Genomic DNA, 22,905 nt, shown 5'->3' on the forward strand with positions numbered 1-22,905 from the left:
AACAGTCCTCTCGCCAGGAACCACCCCTACACTGCTCCTCACAGCACCTCCAGAACCTCAGCGTCTTTTTTCATCGTGGGGCATTTTTGTTTATTCATTGATGCTTTGTAACCAGTCTCTCTGTGTAGCTGAGGCTGGCCTCAAACTCAGTATGTGGTTGAGGCTGGCCTCTGTCCCAGATCATCGCGCCTCGTGATGAGTACTGACATTGCTACTGTACACATCACACCCAGCTTCCAGACTTCTTTTCATTCTCTCATCTTGCCAATAATTCCAGGAGGCAAAGGCGCCATAGTACCAGCAACACCGTTTATAGGAAGGAACCTGAAGCATGGAAAAATGACTTGTTTGTTTGAGACAGAGTCTCTATGTAGTCCTGGCTGTCCTGGAGCTCACTATGTAGACCAGGCTGGCCTCGATCAGACTCGAAGAAATCCTCCTGCCTCTGCCTCCCCAGTGCGGGACTAAATGCATGCTACACCCCATGACCACAAAGAGCCTGAGCGCGATTAGCATGGAGTTGCTAGGATCCCACTCCTCCCCAGAGGCCTGGGAATGTGTTTCCCAGTCAAGGATAGAGGAAGGACAATCCTAGGTCAACTGTCATGGCATCTGATTTTGAATAGTCTTTCTTCTCTCATCTTGGTACTTCCTTCTATTTCCTTTCTGTTCTAGGCAACAGGGACTTCCCCAAGCCTGACTCCTGGTCCTTCGGAAGGGCCTGGGGGACCTTAGGAACTGATAAGGCAGAAGCACTCCCTGGACAGCGTCCTGCTGTCCCTGCTGGCCTCTCCCTTTGGACACTCACCCCCTCCTCAGCCCCCAGCCAACAGCCCTATAGCCTGGCTGGAGAGGGAGCTTCACTCTGCCGGCTTCATGGCGGCCTGGGCCCCACACTGGGGAGAAAGGAGTTAAAGCCAGGTCCCAGGATTACAGGGACCGGGAAGTTCCGGTGGCCCAAGCAGGAGACCCGCTGGGAGAGTAGTTTAGGACAGAGAGGGAGGCAGTGCCAGCGGTGCCAACCTGCGCTTCAGCGCTTGGCACTCACTGGTAAAGGCCCCCCCACCCCAACCTCCACCCCAGCCTCAAGGCCGGTTTTCCCTTGGTCCTCTGCAGATGCCCTCACCCTAGGATAATCGGAGGACAGCGGTCAAGCCCCTCTGGGATCGGGAGGCCAGCGGGCTCCGCCACCCGGCCATTGTCTGCGCGCACCCCGCGGAGGGGCTCGAGGGGCGGGGCCGCGGCGCGGGGCGGGAGCGAGGGAGGGGCGGGGGGAGATGCTGAGCCTTCAGGGGCGGAGGCGGCGGCGGCGGCGGCGGCGGCGGCCGCAGAGACGAGAGCGCGAGCCGGGAGGGCGGCAAGGCGGCGAGCGTGCAGCCCGAGGTCGGGCTGGGCGACTGCACCCGGTGCTGGCTGCGCGACGCCGCGCTGCCCTCGGCTCGGACGGCCTCTCCCATGCGCTGAGAGCGCCCGGCTGGGCCGGGCGGGCGGCCGGACGGGAGGATCTTCTCCATGGTCCAGAAGAGCGGCATGTCCCGGGGCCCTTACCCACCTTCCCAGGAGATCCCCATGGAGGTCTTCGACCCCAGCCCGCAGGTGAGGGGAGGTGCCGGGCTCGAGGGAAAGGGACCGCTCCTGCGGACCTTGGGCTTGGCTCGGGAAGCCCCGGGAAGGAAAGGGTTATATGCCCGGCGTGGATGGGAGAGGGGTGTCTGCGCGACCCCCTGTTCTCGAGGGTTAATGATCGATGGACTATTGGAGTTGGGCTGCGGTCCTGCGGAGCGGAGATGGGGGCGGGTGGAATGCCTGTCAGCCTCGCCTCCAGGTCTCCCCCGCGTCCAGGTCCCTGCCGCTGGGGTACAGGCTCCAGCGGACTGACAGCGGGGCTGCTGATGGGGGCTGGGGGAAATCCAGGCCTTGAGAAGAGGAGTTGGAGGGAGGCCGGCGAGCGAATCCGGCGAGGGGGGCGACGCAGAGCACGTTTGGGGGCGCTAGCGGGTGTGGGTGGGGTGGGGGTAGTACTGGGAGACGGCAGAGAGGATGGTCAGAGGGCGTTGCCAACAGGCCTTCGAAGGCTCAGACGCTGGCTTTCGAAGGTGGGGAAGGGCTCAGCCCCGGGAGGCCCTCCCCTAGTCACCTGGTCTCCATCTCTCGCTTGGATGTTTCCTTCCCCTCGACACCCACATTGGCTTACCCCTCCCCCCTGCCCCAAGGGGTGGGAGCCTCCAAAGTTTGGAAAGTTGGACGGGTGCCAACTCACTGTCTTGGAGGGGAGGAAGCTGTTTTACCTGGGGGAGGGGCTCTGCCTCCTCCCACTCTTACTTTTTCTATGTCCCTGGGTTACCCCCTGGTAGGGGCCTTCTTGGGCATAGAAAGTCCCCAAAGAATGACCCTCAGGGTTATGTGGTGGCCATGCCAGGGGATTTCTCACGGACTTGTCCTTCTCCAAGGATAGCATTAACTCTTGCATTGCTGTGGTCAGCCTGGAGCAACTGTAAGCACCAAGATGTGGTTGATGGGTGTGTATGGGGGGGGGGTGGTCAGGTCAGACCTAAAAATACCTCATTCCTCCGCCCTAGGCCCCTTGGAGCCTGGAAGGCAGCTGACTGATGCCTTCCTTTCAGCTGTCCCCTGTCCCTCTGAATGCCACTCCCTTTGCTCAGCTGGGTTGGGGTGGTGATGTGAAAGAGTCCCAGGTTCATTCACTGCAGGAGCCTCAGAGGGAACCTCAAAACTAGTTTATCTGTGTGTCCAATTTGAAAGAAGAAAGGAGGATCATGGAAGAGTCCTATTATTCATGTGTGCATGGTGTGTGTGTGTGTGTGTGTGTGTGTGTGTGTGTGTGTGTGTGTGTTAGGAGTTTAGGCTGGCCCTGAACTCCTGATCCTCCTGCCTCTACCTTGGAAGTGCTGAGATTACAGTCTGGGGTTACTATGCCTGGCTATCCATCCTCCTTGTTACCAGGTCTCAGGAGCCAGAGCCTGAAGTGTGGTTCAGGCTCATGTAGGTTCTTTGATCAAAGAAAGTCTGAGACAGAGGCTGAGAGCAGGGCTTTTGGGCATTTTGCCCATTCTGTACTGGGCAAGGGCCGTGTGTGTGTGTGTGTGTGTGTGTGTGTGTGTGTGTGTGTGTGTGTGTGTAGGGGGGAATCGAGAGAGAGAGCAAAGAAGCAGATCTCTTGTAGGAAGCGTAGAGATGCTTGAAGCCTTGGCCCATACCTTTGGCATCTGAGAGGTCAGGCAGGAACCCCCACCCTAGTTAAGTGTCCAGTAAAATAGAAGATTGATGCCATCTTACCTGGGACCGGCAGGACTAGGTCCTAGTCTCAGCTTGGGGTGGGGGCCGAAAGGGCCTTCAGATTGATGGAGCAGGGTTAGTACTGTGGGGAGGGGGCTGGGCAGTAGTGGCTGGGGTGGGAGTAGGGTGGATCCTACCTTGGGGAGGAATAGAAACACTGGTTACGAGGAGGGAGGTCCTGGTAGGGCGGAGGTGAGAGTGGGAAGCAGAATCTCCTCCCAGGCACCAGGCCACAGGTTGGATGTTTACTTTCCAGACACGGTTCTGTGCCTCCTCCCTCTTTTCCTTCACCAGAAATGTGGCTTTGGGTCCTCAAGAGCTGAGTGCTGTACCCTTCCTACTCTGGAAAGCAGGAAGCACCAGAGTTGGGCTCAGGGGAGAAACCGATCCTGGCCCTGGGTTGCCAGCCCTCCTCTCTCTGGGGGCACAGCATACTCTGCCCCCTCAGCTCCAGATGCAGGGGAGGGGACATCCCCCTCTCTTCCTCCGCCCGCCCGCCCCCCAGCACTGCAGGCAGCCTCTCCCTTCCCCCGGGGCTGCTGCAGCCTGCCCAGCATCTTAATTAGCTCTGCTGCCTAATGAACCTCCCATTCCTCCGTCCCTCTGCTTCCCAGCCTTCGGCTTGATTTGGGGATCCCTGTGTGTGCATCCCAGGCTCTCTGGCACGGTTCCTCATGGTGGCTGTTGTCTGGGTGAGGTGGAAGACCCTCTTTCCTATCAGGCTGGCCACCTCTAGAAGGAGCAGCTGGAGACAGGGGTGGGGCAGGGCAGACAGTCCTGGGGGTAGGCTGCAGCCCCGGCCCCGTTAGGAGGTGAACTGGGAAAGGGTCTTCCTGATTTCACTCTTGCTCCTTCCCCACCCCTCTAGGGCAAATACAGCAAGAGGAAAGGGCGATTCAAACGATCAGATGGGAGCACATCCTCGGATACGACATCCAACAGCTTTGTCCGCCAGGTAACGGGATGGTGGCTTGGGAGGGAGCTGCAGCTGGTTGGTGCAGGCTGGCCTGCGACTTTCTCCAGGCACCCCACCCTTTCTCCTATCATTTGTCACCTGCCCGGAGCCACCACAACTCTCTTGACACCCCGTGACCTCTCCTGGATGTTCTGTCAGCTGTACCCACTGCCTCAGCCCCCGCCCCCGCCAGCCCCTCCTCCAGCACCAGCTACCAGCCCCTGCTGCCTGCCTGCCTGCCTGCCTGCGTCATCTCATTCAGGGACAGCCTGGCCTGCCTCCTCCTGGCTTGCTTCGGGCTGTCACCCACTCCCCCTGCCGGCTGTCGGCTTCCATGTCCTCCCCCAGAATCTGTGACAGGGTGGGGCTGAGGCAGGTGCTTGGAAATAAGCTGAGACACACCGGGCCCTGGTTCGGTATGGGTCAGGAACACATGTCCCCCCACTTCCAAATACCACTCTTCACTATGGACAGAGAGCAAGGTATAGGAGGAGAGGTGTTTCGCTTCAGAGAGCTGCAGCCTGCATCCCTAGCTGAAGTGGGTGCTGACAGTATCTCACTGGGCCCTCATGCTGAGCTGGGAAAACTGCCACACTTTCCTCTCTTCCCTCAACCCCAGGCCATCTTAGGCTGGGGAGAAGCAGTGAGGAGGCAATGTGGTTGCTATGACTACTGAGCATCTCAACAAAGCCTGGTACCCAAAAAAGGCAAGAGGGTCTTGGGATCAGACGAGGAAAGGCGTGTGTTAAGGAGATACTAGTCAGAGCATGGGAGGGCAAAGGGGTCCCCAGTGGGAGGGGCCACTGGGGGGAGCCCCAGTATCCAAGAGAGAAAGAGAGAGAGAGAGAGAGAGAGAGAGAGAGAGAGAGAGAGAGAGAGAGAGAGAGAAGGTAGTAGCAGGCAGAAGCATCACTGACCGGAGTGAGGACTTTCCTTTTGATTCTTCTAGCTCTAGGTTGCACAGGTGAGCCCAGGCCTAGCTCCAGAGACGGAAGGGAGGCCTTGATCTGCGTGTGTTCAGAATACACAAACAGAGCAGAAGCCCTTCCTTTAATCAATCCTCCAGCCCTCCTGTTCCAGAACTGGGCCAAGGCCCGGTCTAGACAGCGCGATGGCATGCTTTTGTTGTTCCTCGTGGCAGGAAGAGCCTTCGGTTTCCCCCTTTGCCAGCCACGGGGGGTCAGACCCCACAGCCTCCCATTCTTGCTCCTCTTAGCTCCCCAAGTCCCACCCCCAGTAGGTGGCGGGAGTGGGGGGCAGACCTTGCCACATCTCTGAGCTAAATATACCCCAGCAGTTTGCACATGTAGCAACTCTACTTGTAACCTGAGCTCCTGGGGGAACGGGCTGCGGGGGCCACCCCTAGGCCAGCAGGGCCGGGCACTGAGGGCGCCGGGATGGAGGTGCTCAGCCGGACCCTGGTAGTGGTGAGCTGGGGATGGGGCAGGTAGGGGGTGGGGGGAGCAGCCCCTCGAATTGCTGTGGAGGGAGGGCCTGTCTCCAGCCCATCTCCTTGCTTCCTGACTCTTTCCTGTCTCCCATTTCTGATTGTGTGTATGTGCGTGCGTGCGTGTGTGCATATGTGTACTGTTGGGGTCAGTGGGTGCCTCTCTGCCTGTCCACCTCTGCTTGTCTCTCTGTCTGTCTGGCCATCTGTATTCCTGTTTTGGGGGGCTGTGTAACAGGGGAGAATGGGGTTTCTTTTGCTTCTCCCTCCCCTAGCTTTGTGTCTCTTTTCCAGGTTTAATTTAGTGACCCAAATCCCTAGCCTAACCCTCCTCCAGTGAACCCCCCATTCTCAGATTTTCCCTAGGAAGGCAATGCCTGTACCAAGTGATGGCCAGGGGTGTTTGGGGAGAGGTAGGTCTTGGCCTCCTCTCTCCATGCCAAACTAATGGACAATCCCAGCCAAGTGTCTCTTCCCTGCCCTCAGAAGAGATCCCTCCCATTCCTGTAATCCCACATCTTCCCCATACTCCCTCCCACACTTGTCTGCCATCACCCTAGAAGTCACAACAAATCCCCACATCCTCTGCCACCCTTTGTCTCCTGCCGTCAGGGACACAGACCTCTGGGCTGCCCTTGGTGCCTGGGTTGTTCACACCCCGCGCACACTATGGAGTACATCTTTTCAAGCACTCATTTTGTATTTCCAAATATACACACACATGTCTGCACATTCCTGACCAGCACCATGACATCTGTACAGGTTCCATGTGTCTCATACGTGTAGATGTCTCTCTGCTAGAGTCCTTTGCACTCTGGGATGGTGACTATGGTCCAAGTTGGCTTCCTGGCACACTCAGTCTTCATAACCTGACTTTACCCTGGCATTCTGGCAGCCTAGTCTGGGGGCAGAGGCTATTCCATGTTCTGCTCTGCACTGTGTCTCCTGTCTGCTCTGCCCTGACAATCCTAGGAGAGTCTGGGGTTGGCTCTGGGTGACTTCTATTCAGAAATTCCCAACCAGAGGGGGAGGGGAAGTAGGCGTCTTGCTCCCTGGATCCTCAAGCAATATTTTTGGTGGCCCTGTCATTCCAACAGGCCACCCATGGGCAACAGTGAGGATTCAGGTCTAAGAAGGTGACTACGGTCCCCGGAAAGGATGGTGTTGAGCTTCTGCTGTGCCTTCTCACTCAGCCACTGAGGGGGCAGGGTGGGGAAGGAGGAGGAGCCGGGAGCCGGATTCATCCCCTGGCGCTCCTCCCGTGGGCCGTGCCCTATCGGGTTCCCACCCCCTCCCAAGCCCCAAGCAGCTGTCTTTGGACTTGCCTTCACCCCCCAGCTTGCAGTTTTCACCTTTCCTGGGGTCACACTCATCCCATGGGCCTGCAAACCTGGATCCCTGGACTCTTCTCCCTAATAATCCCTCTTTCTAGGCCTTGTGGCATTGTGCTGGACTGGTGGAGCTTTAGGTCTTTAAGATGGGTAGCACCTCCATGCCTTCCCAGGAGCCGGAAGAAGTGGCGCTGCCCTGAGCCGACCCCCTCTGCTTTCAGGGCTCGGCCGAGTCCTACACCAGCCGCCCTTCGGACTCTGATGTGTCTCTGGAGGAGGACCGGGAAGCATTAAGGAAGGAGGCAGAGCGCCAGGCCTTGGCCCAGCTCGAGAAAGCCAAGGTGAGGCAGATAGATGAGGGGAAGGGAGCTTGTGGGCATCGTCCTCACCCCCTCCCTTACCCCCATCCCGAGAGAGCCTGGGCAGGACCCAGGGTTGAGTTTTGGACCAGTTACTTGCAGAGGTCTGTGAAGAGAATATGAGCCGTGCTATCTTCTTCCTCCTCAGACAGCATTCAAAGTCTCTGATGCTATTTCCACATCGCTTGATAGGGGATGAAATTGTTTCTTCCTGGGCCAGGGAGGCAGCTCAATAGCAGAGCGCTTGTTTAGCTTGCACAAGGTCCTGGGTTCAGTCCTCAGCACCACCAGGAAAACAAACCTACTTTCTAGAATCAAACATCCTTGAGTCGGAATCCCACCCAGCCTTGGTTGTTGTTCATTCTAGAGGCTGAGTCTCCCTAGGTGGCCCATACTTGCCTTGAACTTCGATGTTTCTGTTTCAGTCTTCAGAATACACCCAGCTTCTAGTCCTGATTCCCCCTCCACACACACACACACCTCCACACACACACACACACACACACCTACACACACACACACACGGCACAAGCACTTTACCTACTGAACCATCTCACAGCCATGATGGTGGCTTTTTGTCAACTTTCCATGACACCATAATATGCACAAAACAACGTATCTGATGCTCTTGGAAGGACAAACAATGTTAAATATCAAAGTCTAGGTTCTTTTAAAAGATTGCTTTACTTATTTGTTTTTGAGACAGTGTCTCATTATGTAGCTTTGGCTGACCTGGAACTCACTATATAGACCAGGCTGGCCTCAAACTTATAGAGATCCCCCTGTCTCTGCTGCCCAAGTGCTGGGATTAGAGATGTACGCCATCACACCCCGGCACACACACACACACACACACACACACACACACACACACACACACACACAAATTTTAAAAATTAAACCAAATCAAAAGTAAAATAAAAGCTAGAAATCAACATAAATTGTAGTGAGATCTAATAGGCTCAGTATTGGAGCACTTGCCTTGCATGCAAAGCCTTGGTTCAATCCCCAGTCCTGCAAAACAAAACAACAACAGCGAACATCTTAAAAAACATTTATGAGGCATTTCCTGTAATCCAGGCCGGCCTGGAACTCATTATATAGCTTAGACTAACTTGAACTCAGAGACAGCCTCCTGCTTCAGCCTCCTGAGAGCTTGATGACAGCCCTGAGCTCTGGCATCTTGAAATAAATAAACTAAATAAAACAAAGTGGAGATAATAAGAATTCTCCACAAAATCCTGGAATTTTGTGACGAAATGAGGAAGCGCTGGTGAGACCAGTTACGCTGTCCGGCCACAGCGAGCAGCAGCTGTACCATCCCTGTCCGTCGTTCCCCAAGGCCCCCCTCCACCGTGATGGGGCTAGATCCCGTTTTCAAATGCTTTAAAATTTATCTTGTTTTTGTATGTCTGTGTTGCATGTTGTGGTGTGCGTGTGGAGGTCAGGGGACAACTTGTGGGAGGTGGGTCTCTCCTTCCACCATATCAGTCCTGGGGATCGAACTCAGATTGTCTGCCAAACTTGGTGGCAGGTGGCAGGTACCTTTACCTACTAAGCCATCTATCTCTCCAGCCCTGGATTCCAGTTTGTGTTTCTTTTTTCTCTTTCTGTCTCTCTCTCTCTTTTCTCAAGACAGGGTTTCTCTGAGATCCCCCTGCCTCTGCCTCCCCAGTGCTGGGATTAAAGGCGTGCGCCACCACCGCCCAGCTTCTTTTCTTTTTAATCAGTGTGTGTGCTCTTGTGTGTGTTTGGGCATGATGCTGTATGTGTGTGGATACGCATGCTCTGGTACACATGTGGAGACAGAGTACACCTTTGTAAAGTCGGTTCTCTCCATCCGCCTCTCCTTATGTTGATCAGACTCAAGTGGCCAAGCTCGTACAGTAAATGCCATTATCTGATGAGCTATCTCCCCGCCTTTTTATTGTTAAAGTTACAGAAAACCACACCGTCCATTCAGTATACACTTTAATGAATAATTTATAAAGCAAACCACATAGTCACTCTCCTAGTCAAGCAAGGTGCAGCTTGGCCTCGGCCCTCTAGCTTCATCCACCTCCTGTGTCTCCTCTAGACCAAACCAGTGGCTTTTGCTGTTCGGACAAATGTTGGCTACAACCCATCTCCCGGGGACGAGGTGCCTGTGCAGGGAGTGGCCATCACCTTTGAGCCCAAAGACTTCCTTCACATCAAGGAGGTGGGCTGAACACTTGGCATCCGGAGGGAGGTGGGGGTGGGGGTGGGAAATTAGGGGTGTACGGGTAGCGGTGCCAGGGGTATCTGGAAGTCTAGTGGGAAAAAGCTGCTGAGCCGAGCACAGCTGGGCTGAGTCTGCTGTGCAACCTTAGGCAAATCGCCGTACCTCTCTGAGCCCCTGAGTTTTCGTTGGTCCAGGGATGGCAAGGCCGAGGTCACAAAGATGTTGAGAGGGTTTGTTGAGTCCTGTGGTAGAGTGACAGTGGACCTGGTGCACGGAGGGGTCAACTTTCATGCCCGCTGCTGGTGTCCTGTAGTATGGGTGGGTCTCGGGGAGGCCGGAGCGGTCTTCCCTCCTCTCTAGCTGAGGGTCTTGGCATTGTCTTGGAAGTTGGGGGGCTTTCATCAGAGACTGAAGCCAGGCGTGGGGGGGTGGTTTGAGGGAGCCATCTGCTGGCAGGGCTGGCCGCTTGGAGGTCTCCCCGGAGGGTGGCTGTGCCTCCCCCCTGCAGTCTCCCTCTGGGTCTCTTGTTCACAGAAGTACAACAATGACTGGTGGATTGGGCGGCTGGTGAAGGAAGGCTGCGAGGTCGGCTTCATCCCCAGCCCCGTCAAACTGGATAGCCTTCGCCTGCTGCAGGAACAGACCCTGCGCCAGAACCGCCTCAGCTCCAGGTGTCTGCCTGCAGGGGGTGGGGGCATCGCTATCTTTGGAGGGGCCCCGGAGCTGCCCGTGGCCTTACGGGGTGGGGGTGTGTGGAGGTGGGGGTGGGGTGCGGAACTACAAGGCACGCACGCAGGTCCCAACTGAAGTCCTGCAGCCCCACGCCCGCCCGCCCGCCCGTGCTCACCACCAGTTCCTTTGCTTCCCCTCCCACACAGCAAGTCCGGGGACAACTCCAGTTCCAGTCTGGGAGACGTGGTGACTGGCACCCGCCGCCCCACGCCCCCTGCCAGTGGTAAGCGCTGCCTGCAACCCGGGGCAGAGAGAGCTTTTGCTGGGTGGGGTGGTCTCTCCACAAGGTGCCCCCCCCCCGCCATAGGAGGTACCCCAGTTCCGAGTCCCCCATACACATACGGTGGTACCTCTCCCTCGAGGAAAGGCTATCCTACAAGCTGAGCCTGTTGTGTCTCTCCTGTCCCCCCTCTGTGGTAGCTCCATCTCTCTGCCTTCCCTCTGCCCTCCATCCCCCCATCCATCCATTCTCCTAGCCCTGTTCCATTCACCTCTTCTCTCTTTCTCCCCCCACCCCATCCTTGTGTTCTGCACTGTGTCTCCATGCTCATCTCACTTCCTCTCCCTTCACCTCCTTCCCGACTGGTCCAGGTAACGAAATGACTAACTTAGCCTTTGAGCTAGACCCCCTAGAGTTAGAGGATGAGGAGGCAGAGCTGGGGGAGCAGAGCGGCTCCGCCAAGACTAGTGTGAGCAGCGTCACCACGCCGCCACCCCACGGCAAGCGCATCCCCTTCTTTAAGAAGGTACTTCTGTCTGATTTCTTGTGAGGGGAGTCAGGACCCAGCTCTTGGCAAAGACAGGGGCTGGAGTGGTCCAGATGTGGTCCAGTCTTTACCTCAAGCCTTGGGGCTTTCTGCCTAGCTGGATATATGGGGGTGGGGGTGGGACCAGATGGGGTGGGACCATCCCTCTCTGTATAAAAGCCCACTCCCAGGGTTGTAAAGGATGGAATGACGTTCATTCCATCCTATTCTATGAGTGGATATATGAAGGGGTCTACTGGATGCAGAGCAGATCCTCAGGGGAACCCTTAAAATACCCAGGCAGATATCCAACGGAGCAGAGGGTGGGCTCTGAATTGGGGGCTTCCAATTTCTCTAGCTCTTTCCGGAGCTAGACTGAAGGGACGGGAGGCATGTCCCCCTGTTCTCAAGTCCACTGGATGATTGTCAGTCCTGCCTCCAAGGCCACCTCTGTCTCCCCTTTGGCCCGGGGCCCATCCCCTCTCTGGCTCTGTCTGTCACTAACACGCATGCCTGTTATTTTTCCTCGTCTACCCTTCTTGCCCCTTCTCCTGTCCTGGCTCCCCCCTGGCCTTCTACCCCTGCCTGGTACCTTCCCCTCCTCCTTCCCTCCCCCCTCCTGGCAATCTCTGGACCCAGCCAAACAGAAGCAGAAGTCGGTGAGTATAACAGCTTTCTGTGTCTGTCCCATGCTGGGATGAGCTGGGGGACCTTCTAACGCCCATCCCCATATCTTCCTCCCTTTACCCTCCCTTCCTGGTCCTTCCCAGCCATCCCTTCCCCCCATCCCCTGACACCCACATCTGGGCTTTGGGGTCAAAGGGAGGAGGAAAGGCTGCATGTGGGAGCCTGGAGGCGTGGGGAGAGGGGCCGATGCCATCTCTACCTGGGGTTTCCCTTCCCTGCTTCCCTCCCAGACAGAGCATGTGCCCCCCTACGACGTGGTGCCTTCCATGAGACCCATCATCCTGGTGGGACCGTCGCTCAAGGGCTATGAGGTAGGAGCTCTAAAAGGCTGTGCACCTAGATGGGCCCAGACCTCCAGAGTATGCTTAGAAAAATCTCCCAAAGATCCTGTATCCCCAAAGCCCACACCCCTTTAGAGAAGACCCCCAGAGGGGCCTGACCCATGAGAAGTCCACTCAGGAGGGCCCAGTCTCCCAAGGGAAACTCTTAAGAACTCTCTTAGAGATGCCACTTAAGAGACCAGTGGGAATCGGGCTGCATTGGAGGCCCCAGACCCTGAGGAGGATCCCACCCCTCTAGAGGCCCCTTCATCTCAAGAGTTTTGAAAGAAGGTAGAAAGAGGGGTGGGGGTGGGGGGTCCAGATGCCCAGCCAGCTGACCTCCTGGGGGTTTTCAGAGCCTGACTTCTCCTTTCCCTTCCAACGCCCCTCCTCCACCCTCCCTCGCAATGACAGGTAACAGACATGATGCAGAAAGCATTGTTTGACTTCCTGAAGCATCGCTTTGATGGCAGGTGAGACCCTGAGAGATGGCTCCCCACTTCCGCTTGGGGATGAACAAGATGCCTGGAAGGACCACTCTGGGACTCTCAGGCAGAGACAAGGGTGGCAGGCCTGAAACCTGTGAGTGGACAGTGTGTTCTTGCCCACCCAAACCCTGACTTCCTTCCTGCCTGGTCCTCCAGGATTTCCATCACTCGGGTCACGGCCGACATTTCTCTGGCCAAGCGCTCAGTCCTCAACAACCCCAGCAAACACATTATCATCGAGCGCTCCAACACACGCTCCAGCCTGGGTGAGCTGCCCGCCTACTCTCTTCTCCCTCTCTGCCTGTCAGGGTGGGTAGGATGTGAAATGCTGGGAATTCTCCAGAAGCATTCCCTCTCTCCACTCCCTCTGGGGGCGGGGGGTACTTTATACAATCATCCCTCCCTTGACTCCATGCCCCAGCTGAGGTACAGAGCGAGATTGAGCGGATCTTCGAGCTGGCCCGGACCTTGCAGCTGGTCGCCCTGGACGCTGACACCATCAACCATCCAGCCCAGCTCTCTAAAACTTCGCTGGCCCCCATCATTGTTTACATCAAGATCACATCTCCCAAGGTGAGTGCAGGAGACTGGTTCTAATGGTAGACATGGTCTACAAAGAATGTTCCGGAGCGGGGCTGCATGGTTCCTTCTACTGACTTCCTCCCGCTTCCCCCAGCCTTAGTTCCCTTCTCTGTACGACTCAATGTGGATATTGGGACTACACAATCTAATGTGGATGGAAAGTGGTCGGGAAAGAGTCTGTACCTTCTGGGTAGTCAGTATTACAAATTGTATTAGGGTTACGGAGTTCAGACTCATCTCCACTCTTTTGCTCCATCATTGGATCAGCACGTGCCTCTGGTGTGGTTTGTTCTGGTGTAACCCAGCTGTGTGGCCGTTGGGAAGTTCTGAATCTTCTAAGGTCAGGCCTTTTTCACTGTACTGTTGTCATGAGGACACTGGCGGGGAGGCTGGTTTCATTTTCATCATGTTGTGACTGTGAACTTTCTCCTTCCTCCTTTAAATTTTTCCTCTTTAATCATGTATCTATATATGCCCTGGAGGCCAGAGGCATAGGCTCTCTCTGGAGCTGGAGTCTCAGGTGGTTGTGAGTTGTCCCACATGGATGCCATGCCAGAAATCAAACCTGAGTCCTCTGCAAGTGCAGGGCATGATCTTTGTTCAAATTTTTACTTAATTTTTAAAGGTAGTTAGTTTCTCTGAGTAGCCCTGGCTGTTTTGGAACCAGTTCTGTAGACCAGGCCGGCCTTGAACTCACAGAGATGCACTTGCCTCTGCCTCCCAAGTGCTGGGATCAAATGTATTCGCCACCACCCGGCACAGTACTGACTGCTCTTAACCACTGAGCCATCTTTCATTTCAAGACAGGGTGATGCAGGGATTTAACAAGGCAACTCCACATAGTTAATCTGGTAGTTAAAAGGAGGTTTATTTTGGGGTAACTTACAGCCAGTAAAGGGGTTGGCTGCAGGATCCGGGAGAGGTGAGGTTCAGTCCAGCGTGGTTCTCTGGAGAACTCTGACTTGATCTGCAATGCAGCATCCAGGATCACGAGGAGCCAAGAGGGCCTCAATCATTCTTAAGGGCTCCCATCTCCGCCACGACCCAGGGGCAGGGCATAGGTGGGCGTGGCAGTTACCGGCTTCCTCACTGGGGGCGGTGCTTCAAGGTCAAAACTGGAACAGCTACCCACTACAGCGGGTCTCCCTGTGTAGCTTGAACTTGCCTCTGCTTCAGCCTACCAAATGCTGGGACCAGTACAGGTGACATCACCCTTGGCGCCACGAACTTCCCCGTCAGATATTAGTGGGGATCTGAGAAACATGGAAGAGGAATTTAGGTGAAGATTTTGTTTGGTTTTGATCTGGGTTTTGGTTTGAGACAGGGTTTCTCTGTGTAGCTCTGGCTGTCCTGGAACTCACTCTGTAGACCAGGCTGGCCTTGAACTCACAGAGGTCTGCCTACCTCTACCTCCTGAGTGCTGATGTTAAAGGTGTATGCTACCAGTGCCCAGCAAAGGTTTTGTTCTACATTTTTATTTATTTATGTATTTGGTTTTGTTTTTCGAGACAGGATTCCTTTGTGTAGCCCTGGCTGTCCTGGATCTCGCTCTGTAGCCTATGCTGGCCGAAATCCAAGATCCGCCTGCCTCTGCCTCCCAAGTGCTGGGATTAAAGTCGTGTGCCGCCACCGCCCAGCTTGTTCTAAATTTTCAACTTAATTAATTCTGAGGCACGGTCACACATAGCTTACGCTGGCCTTGAGCTTATGATCCTCCTGCCTCAGCCTCTCCATGGCTGGGTTGCAGGGATAGGCCACCACACCTGGCATTTAAAGGCCCATTGCACAGTCCAGTTGATGAAGGCAGCTGTGGTAGTTAGGACTGTCCTGTGAGCTAAGAACCCTGTGTCATTTTCTTAACCTTTCTGAGTCCTCAGTTCTTTTGTTTGTTTGTTTGTTTTTCGAGACAGCGTTTCTCTGTGTAGCTTTGCGCCTTTCCTGGAACTCATTTGGTAGCCCAGGCTGGCCTCAAACTCACAGAGATCCGCCTGGCTCTGCCTCCCGAGTGCTGGGATTAAAGGCGTGGGCCACCATCCGCCGGCAAGTCCTCAGTTCTTAATGGAATAACTGGCGTGAGGAGATTTACATACTTGAGGGTGGAGAGGTTGAAGAGATCAAATGAGGTCATGGATGTAACAGAGATTCCATTTCCTCTGTTGAGGTTATGGGCGTGGGCTCCGAGTGCTTCCTACTTAGCATTACTGTGTTCTCCTGGCAAGTCTTCCAACGCCTCTGTGCCCTACTTTCTACCTAGTCACACTTCAGTGATTATTGTGAAAACTTAGTAAATGGATTAATTATACAAAAAGCCTGCTACCCATGAAGGTGCCATATTCTTTCTGTTCACTTTGTTTTCAGTCTTTGAGACAGGATCTCATGTAATCCGTTCTGGCTTCAAATTCACTGATCCTCTTGACTCTGTTTCCTAAGTGCTTAAGATTTTAGGCACATGCTGGCATGTATTACCATGCTCTGGCTTTTTGTTTTGTTTTGGTGTTTGTTTGTTTGTTTGTTTTGAGATGGGGTATCACAGGCTAGCCTTGAACTCACTGTGTATGTTCACATTGATGACACTGAACTTCTTGTGTATATGCAGCTGTGTGTGAGTGTGTGTGTGTGTGTGTGTGTTTGTGTGTGTGTGAGTGTGTGTGTGTTGGTGTGTGTGTGGTAGGCCAGAGGACAACCTCCCATGTCATTCCTCAGGTGCCATCCACAGTTTTTGAGAAAGGCTCTGTCCCTGATCTGGTAGGCGAGGCTGACTGGCCCCGGGATCCCCTTGTCTCTACTTTCTCACCACTAGAATTATAAGCCCACACCACCATGCCCAACGTTTTATGTTGGTCCTGGGGATTGAACACAGATCTTTAGTCTTGGGACAAGCACTTTACCAACTGAGCTACCGGCCTGGTCTTGGACTTTTGATCTGACTGATTCCACCTCTTGCCATTTCAATTCATTTCATTTTTTCCCTGCTAGGGATCAAACCCAGAATCTTGTAAGTGTGAAGCAAGTGCTATGCCACCAGGCTATACCTCTAGTCCAATTTTATTTTATTTCAATTAATTAATCTTTGTTCTCATTTTCATTATGAGGATAAGTCTGGCCTCAATCCCCAGAGCCTCCTGCATTGGATTCCTGAGTACTGGGATGACAGGCCTGTGCCATCCCGCCAAGCTCCAATTTTATTTTATTTTTGTTTTTATTTTGTATGAGATGAGGTTTCACACTATGTAGCCTGGAACTCACTATGTAGATCAGGTTGGCTTTGAACTACAGAGATCCCCCTACCTTTGCCTCCTGAGTGCTGGGACTAAAGGCATTCACCACTACCCTGGCATTTCAATTTTATTTTTTAATAGATTATAAGCTTGGTATGTATGAGCCCCTGAATTCAGTTCTCAGATCACACTTAACAAAAAAACCTTATGCCTTCATCCTATTTACTTCAGCATGTGTTTCTTAAAACCACGAGATTTTTGGGAGGGTGAGGCAGGGAGATCAGAAGTTTAGGTCAGCTATAGCTACGTTGTAAGTTCAAGGCCAGCCTGAGCTTGTCTCAGTGCCCACCCCAAACCATATGTTATCTAAAAGTGCGGTGCACACCTTTAATCCCAGCACTCAGGAGGCAGAAGTAGGTGGATCTCTGTGAGTTCAAGGCCAGCTGGTCTTCATATTGAGTTCTAGGTCTGTAGCCCATATTTAGCTTTCTTCAATTGTCCCAGCACTCTCCATAATAATACCATTTTCCATAACCCAGGAGTCCACCCAGGATCACACTGCATGTAGTTTTTTGTTTGTTTTTCTAAACAGAGTTTCTCTATGTAGCACTGGCTGTTCTAGAATTCACTCTGTAGACCAGGCTGGCCTCGAACTCACAGAGATCCATTTGCTTCTGCCTCCCAAGTGCTGGGATTAAAGGTGTGCGCCACCACCGCCTGGTGCAGGTAGTCTTCCTGATATGGAGTAGCTCTCCAGCTTTCTTTAGATTTTTATGACAGTGACATTTGCAATAGTATAGGCCAATCATGTTGTAGACCATCTCTCAGCTGGAGTCTGATGTTCCTCCACGGCTGGATTTAGTATTGGGAGGACTAAATTGATCATGTAAAGAAGCACAGAACAACCAGGTAGCGTGTGGCATGTGCCAGCCACTCAGGAGACTAGGCAAGAGGCAGCAGATCAACAGTACCCAGGACCTGTTGGATGTCAGCATGGGCGACAAAGCAGTCCCTCATCTCAAAAACAAAGTCAGAACTGTGCTGGTATCCAGTCAGGAGTTCCTCCATGAAGGATGTTCACTGTTGTTCACATGGGCAAGAGGAAGTGGGACTGGAGGATGAGAATAAAACTTGTAGGTGTGTGTGTGTGTGTGTGTGTGTGTGTGTGTGTGTGTCTTGCATGTAGCCATGAGCCTGAGCCTTATGTAGTGGACATAGAGCTTGTGAGATCATTCTGGCAGAGGTGCTCAGGGCAGAGAATCATGGAACATTCCACCGATCTGACTCTGATTTCCCACTGGCTCCTAGCAGAATCTGTCTTTTAAACTTGCCTGTGGCCTTCTAGCTCTCTGTCTCTTTCCCCCGACCAGGTACTGCAGAGGCTCATCAAATCTCGAGGGAAGTCTCAATCCAAACACCTCAATGTCCAAATAGCAGCCTCGGAGAAACTGGCACAGTGTCCCCCCGTGAGTGCTCAGACCTGGGGTGGGGGAGGGGAGGGGAGGGAGGGTATGCGTTTGGGTTCTCCTCTTCCCTTCAGCCGGCATAGAAGACAGCATCTGGGACAGGTCTTTGGGTACAGAGTGGCCCTTGGATAAAGAGGACTGGCTCGTTGCAAATGGCTCGAACACTCCTTAGTGCGGAGCCAAGCCCTGGTTTCCTTATTCCTAGAATTTGAGGGAGCTGGGCTGAGATCTGCAGTTCTGTCCTTTGTAGGTCTGAGTGTCCTTTCCTTGCTCCACATCCAGAGGCCTTTTAACCTTGTCCTTCAACCCCTTGACTCCACCCACTGCACCCAGGCCACACCTTCAACCCTTGGTCACGCCCCCGCTCATCCCAGCCCCGCCCCTAACCCCACCTCCACAGGAAATGTTTGACATAATCCTGGACGAGAACCAATTGGAAGATGCCTGCGAGCACCTGGCCGAGTACTTGGAAGCCTACTGGAAGGCCACACACCCGCCCAGCAGCACGCCACCCAATCCGCTGCTGAACCGCACCATGGCTTCCGCAGCTCTGGCTGCCAGCCCTGCCCCCGTCTCCAACCTCCAGGTACAGGTGCTCACCTCGCTCAGGAGAAATCTCAGCTTCTGGGGCGGGCTGGAGGCCTCACCGCAGGGAGGCGACGCGGTGGCCCAGCCACAGGAGCACGCCATGTAGCCGGTGTCTCTGCGGTCTTCCCTCCCACCCTGGAGTGCAGGGAACATGGGGAAGGAAGGGAAGAGCTTTAATTTTGTAAAAAACGTGGTGAGCGGCAGCGTCTGGTGTCTGTGGTTTTTGGTGGGACTGGGGGCTGGCTGGTGCTGCCTCCCTGGGACTGGTCCCTTAGAACTGCATCTGCTGCCCGTTGGATCTGAGGCCTGATGGGAACCCTTGTGAGTCCAAGGACTAGGAAGAAAATCTGAGGAAGACGGATAGGCTTGTGCTTTGGACTCTACACCCTTTTCTTTTGTTGTTGTTGTTGTTGATTTTTGGAAACATAGTTTCATTCTGGCAGTAGCTGGCCTGGAATTTCCAGTGTTCCAGACTGGCTTCGAACTGGAGGCAATCCTCCTGCCTCCTGGATGCTGGAATTACAAGCTAACGATACAGCTCTCAGCTCCACACCCACTTTAGAGCTGACAGAGTGGGGGCCATCGAATCCAGAGAACTTGTCCCTCCCCAGCCATCCTTGAGGGACCCAAGCTGCAGCATCTATGTGCTAAGCTGTGCCTTCCACCGTCTCCCAGGGAGACAGAGTGCAGGAAAGGCTCTCCTCCCACGGAGCCTCAGCCCAGCTCTGAGCCCACACCATTAAGTGGATGGTCTGGGTTAGAGCCAGAACACTATGAAGTCATTCTAGACTCCTGCATCTCTGTGTTTTCAGCAACAGAGCCCACTTGTTTGGCGAAGCTGGGCCATCCTGGGTCTACTCAAGGGGAGCTGGGGGCCCGGCCCTTCCTTCCCTGCCCGGGGGACCCCAGAGACACTTCTTTGCTCTCCCCACTCTGCCATAGAGCAGCTCCAGGAAGCCATTTGGAAACTGGTGCTGTAGTCTATTTCCCATCACATCCTAACCAGGACACGGTGCCACAGAGGAGGGTACCATTTGCTTAGCCACACAGCTCGAGATGGCAGGAACTGTCAGCCCCCGGTGACCAGGGCCTTGGGCCACCTCATGGTCTCCAGCTGTGGGTGGAGAGTTGAGGGGCGGAGCCATGGAATCATTAGCTGTCTTTAAATAGGCTGCTCTGAGTGCTTTCGAGGGGGCAGGAGAGAAATCCCATCAACCTTGGAGACTCGTTTGTCTAAGGAATGGGAGAAGTGTGGGATTCTGGAAGCCTGTGACTGAGGTCTAGTGTGGGCAGAGGAAGCTGGGGTCAGTGAGTTGGAGCTGAAATCTCAGTGTATTTGGAAAATTGGAGGATTGACTAACCCAAGCAACCGCTAATGAATGGCAATACTAATGAGCTGTTAACGATGATTAACCCAGGAAAGCATTAATAACATGCACTGAGGAACCTGTGACTAATTATTCAGGGCTCCTTACCATGGTTACCAGGAGAGCGAGTTCATGCTCAGATGAAGTTGGGTGCCCTCAGGCTGCTAGAGGAGCAGATGGCCTGAGCAAATGTCCTGTGGCCTGCCCTCAGGCTGAGCTCTAGAGCCGATGGCCCTGGTCCTGGGTGCCCCTCCCCTAGAGTCAGAGCCCTCCAGGAGCCAGGCTGGTGTCTTAGCACCATCACTAACCTGCCTTGCTTTGTTGTGTTTTTCTCACCCCTGCCTGATCTGCATGGTGCGTGCCGTCTGTCTGCTAACCAGGGACCCTACCTTGCTTCCGGGGACCAGCCGCTGGACCGGGCCGCTGGGGAGCATGCCAGCGTGCACGAGTACCCCGGGGAGCTGGGCCAGCCCCGGGGCCCTTACCCCAGCAACCACCCACCTGGCCGGGCAGGCACCCTGCGGGCACTGTCCCGCCAAGACACATTTGATGCTGACACCCCCGGCAGCCGAAACTCTGCCTACACGGAGCCGGGAGACTCGTGTGTGGACATGGAGACAGACCCCTCAGAGGGCCCAGGGCCTGGAGACCCTGCAGGGGGAGGCACACCACCAGCCCGGCAGGGTTCCTGGGAAGACGAAGAAGACTATGAGGAGGAGATGACCGACAACCGGAACCGGGGCCGGAATAAGGCCCGCTACTGTGCGGAGGGTGGTGGGCCGGTTCTGGGGCGCAATAAGAATGAGCTGGAGGGCTGGGGACAAGGCGTCTACATCCGCTGAGAGGCAGGGGCAGCGTCGGGAGAGGAAAGGCTCTGAGCCCGGGGAGGGGAGAGAAGAGGGGCGCACCACCCGAGATGTGTCTTGCCTCTAGGGGGCGCTGTGTCCCTCACTTTCAGATGCCTTTGCTCAAAGACGGGGGTTTCTTTGGTGGTTATCATCCCAACTCCTGGGAGGCCCTAAATCCCCAGCTCTAGGTTCTTCCCTAACTGCTGTGGGTGGATGGGGGAATACCTACTTTCTGAAGTGCCCCCCTTTCCCCATCTTAGGGGGGCTCTCTCCCTCCCAGAGAAAAGGTGCACTTCCTCAACTCTTTCTACTCGGGGCTGAACGGGAAGGTCCTAATAGGGGCGGGGGTGGGGCTTCTTTTACCAACATAGAGGTATTTGGGAAAGGTTGGGTGCTTTTCCTGAAGAGAGAGGCCGCTGAATCTTCCCCAAACCCCAGACCCAGGGTCCCCCACCATGTCCATCTCATAACCTTGTTTCCTAGCAGCATTCTCTGGTGGGTGGAAGCCACAGCTTGGAACCCCGTGTGGAGCTGGCCCTGGGGAGTAGGGCCGGGTGGAAGCTGACAGACATCAGTTGTGCCCTCTCTATGGCCATGGCAAGAGCCCAGGGCCGAGAACCTTGAGGAGTGAGCAAATCAAGATGCTGCCCTGCCCCGCCCCCGTACCCTCGCCCTTGCCTCCCCCAGGAATGAGCTTTGTCCACAGCCTTCCCTGCCTGCCGCCATCGATGAGAGGGGCTCTCTGCATCTGAGCCCCACATCTCCGTGCCACCTGGGTGTGGAGACCATGACTATTTTGGTCCACCTCATTCTAAACCAAAAAAAAAAACTGCTCCTTCGCCGTCACCCTGAGGCCCCAGGGGAGAGGCTCTGTGGGTTGGTGCCCAAGAGGTGACCATCATCCAGGGGCTGCCTGAGAACCTTGGGTCTCCCCTAGGGGTCTTGGTTGCTGCTGCTTCTCTGTATCTGCCTCTTGTGGTCCTGTCCTTTCCCAGTGTCCACTTTCCCCAAGAGAGGCCTTGGTAGCCCCTCTCCCTTGGGGCATCCTTAGCCTCAGCATCCCTATAGTCCAGCAGCCCTGCCCCTCCCCAGCATCACAGCTGGTCCAGAGAGAGCCGATTGTGCCAACGAGGACTGGGCCCTGCCCAGCTGCCCGCCTCAGGGATGGGCACCTCACGCCTGTCTCGCCCGCCACCTGTGCCAATGTCCCACCCCCCACCTGGGGGCGGGGTGCAGCTTCCACTTACCGGTTAGAAGATACCACTGCCCGACCTTTCGCTCCCTGTCTTGTCCCGTGCCCACCTGTCTGTCTATTTGTCTGTACTCCTCTAGGAGAGATATTTTGCCACATATAAAACCGCAGCCCCGTCCTTTGCGGCCACTTCCTGAGCCTGTTTCTTTGGTGCCACCACGCGTAGTCAGCTTAGCAGCCTCACGGGCTCTCAGTAGTGGGAGCTGAGGACCTGTCGGGGAGCAAAGGGGGGCGCAGGAAAAAGCTGTGCCCCAGCTGTTGGGGCAAAGGAGAGCTGGCGCTTTGTTTTGCTGGTTCTGAACTGCCTACAAGCGTTCTTCATTCAGCTACAAGCTCATATCTTAATCTGTTTCTTCCCTGCAGAAGTGGGTGGGGGTGATGCTGAGTGGGATATTGCTCACTGGGTGGGTTCCAGACCCACTGGTTCACATATTTTATTTATTTTTATTTTATTATTTATTTATTTATTTATTTTTGTTTTTCCGAGACAGGATTTCTCTATGTAGTTTTGCTGCCTGTCCTGGATCTTGCTCTGTAGACCAGGCTGGACTTGAACTCACAGAGATCCTCCTGGCTCTGCCTCCCGAGTGCTGGGATTAAAGGCGTGGGCCACCACCACCGCCTGGTTCACATCGTAAAGACACATGCACTCTTTGTTTTTGTTTTTGTTTGTTTTCTTCCCTTTCTGCTTTGATCTCCCTGTACCCTAGTAACTCACCTCACCAGGGAGGGGTGACCCTCAGCTGCTCTGGGATTCTTTTTATTTTTCAACTGGAACTCACCTGGGCTTGTCTGCCTTGCCTCCCGAGTGCTGAGTTTAAAGACATAGATCACCATGCCCTCAGCAACCAGTTTTTGGGTTTTGGATCCCCTCCACCCTCCCAGTCAGGGTCTCACAGTGTAAACAAGGCTCACCTGGAGTTCACTTTGTGTCTCCAGCTGGCCTGGACTCGCTTCAGCTTCCCCAGATGCTGGGGTCCCAGGTGTGTGTGAGCCACCATGCCAGAACATTTTATTTT

The 22,905-nt window shown here is 54.6% G+C and overlaps 1 protein-coding gene across 5 annotated transcripts; it reads left to right on the forward strand.

Moving 5' to 3' along the window:
* Nucleotides 1–1,314: 1,314 nt before the first annotated feature.
* Cacnb1 (calcium voltage-gated channel auxiliary subunit beta 1) lies at nt 1,315–22,015 on the forward strand. 5 transcript variants are annotated; one of them, XM_028889457.2, is made up of 14 exons: nt 1,315–1,596; nt 4,166–4,252; nt 7,252–7,371; nt 9,467–9,589; nt 10,127–10,263; nt 10,471–10,547; nt 10,916–11,070; nt 11,988–12,068; nt 12,492–12,550; nt 12,722–12,831; nt 12,987–13,138; nt 17,736–17,831; nt 18,232–18,417; nt 20,167–22,015. In XM_028889457.2, exons 1-14 carry the CDS (start codon nt 1,513–1,515, stop codon nt 20,626–20,628), a joined length of 1,929 nt encoding a protein of 642 aa, XP_028745290.1. In that variant the 5' UTR covers nt 1,315–1,512; the 3' UTR covers nt 20,629–22,015. The 5 variants fall into 5 exon arrangements, with proteins under 5 accessions (XP_028745290.1, XP_028745287.1, XP_037056510.1 ...); XM_028889454.2 differs by lacking the exon at nt 10,916–11,070 and adding an exon at nt 11,710–11,729 and having other exon boundaries at nt 1,316–1,596; XM_037200615.1 differs by lacking the exon at nt 1,315–1,596 and adding an exon at nt 3,475–3,989.
* The last annotated feature ends 890 nt before the right edge of the window (nt 22,016–22,905 follow it).

This window comes from Peromyscus leucopus, chromosome 8b, assembly GCF_004664715.2.
Source record: "Peromyscus leucopus breed LL Stock chromosome 8b, UCI_PerLeu_2.1, whole genome shotgun sequence".
In the NCBI taxonomy this organism is placed as follows: domain Eukaryota; kingdom Metazoa; phylum Chordata; class Mammalia; order Rodentia; family Cricetidae; genus Peromyscus; species Peromyscus leucopus.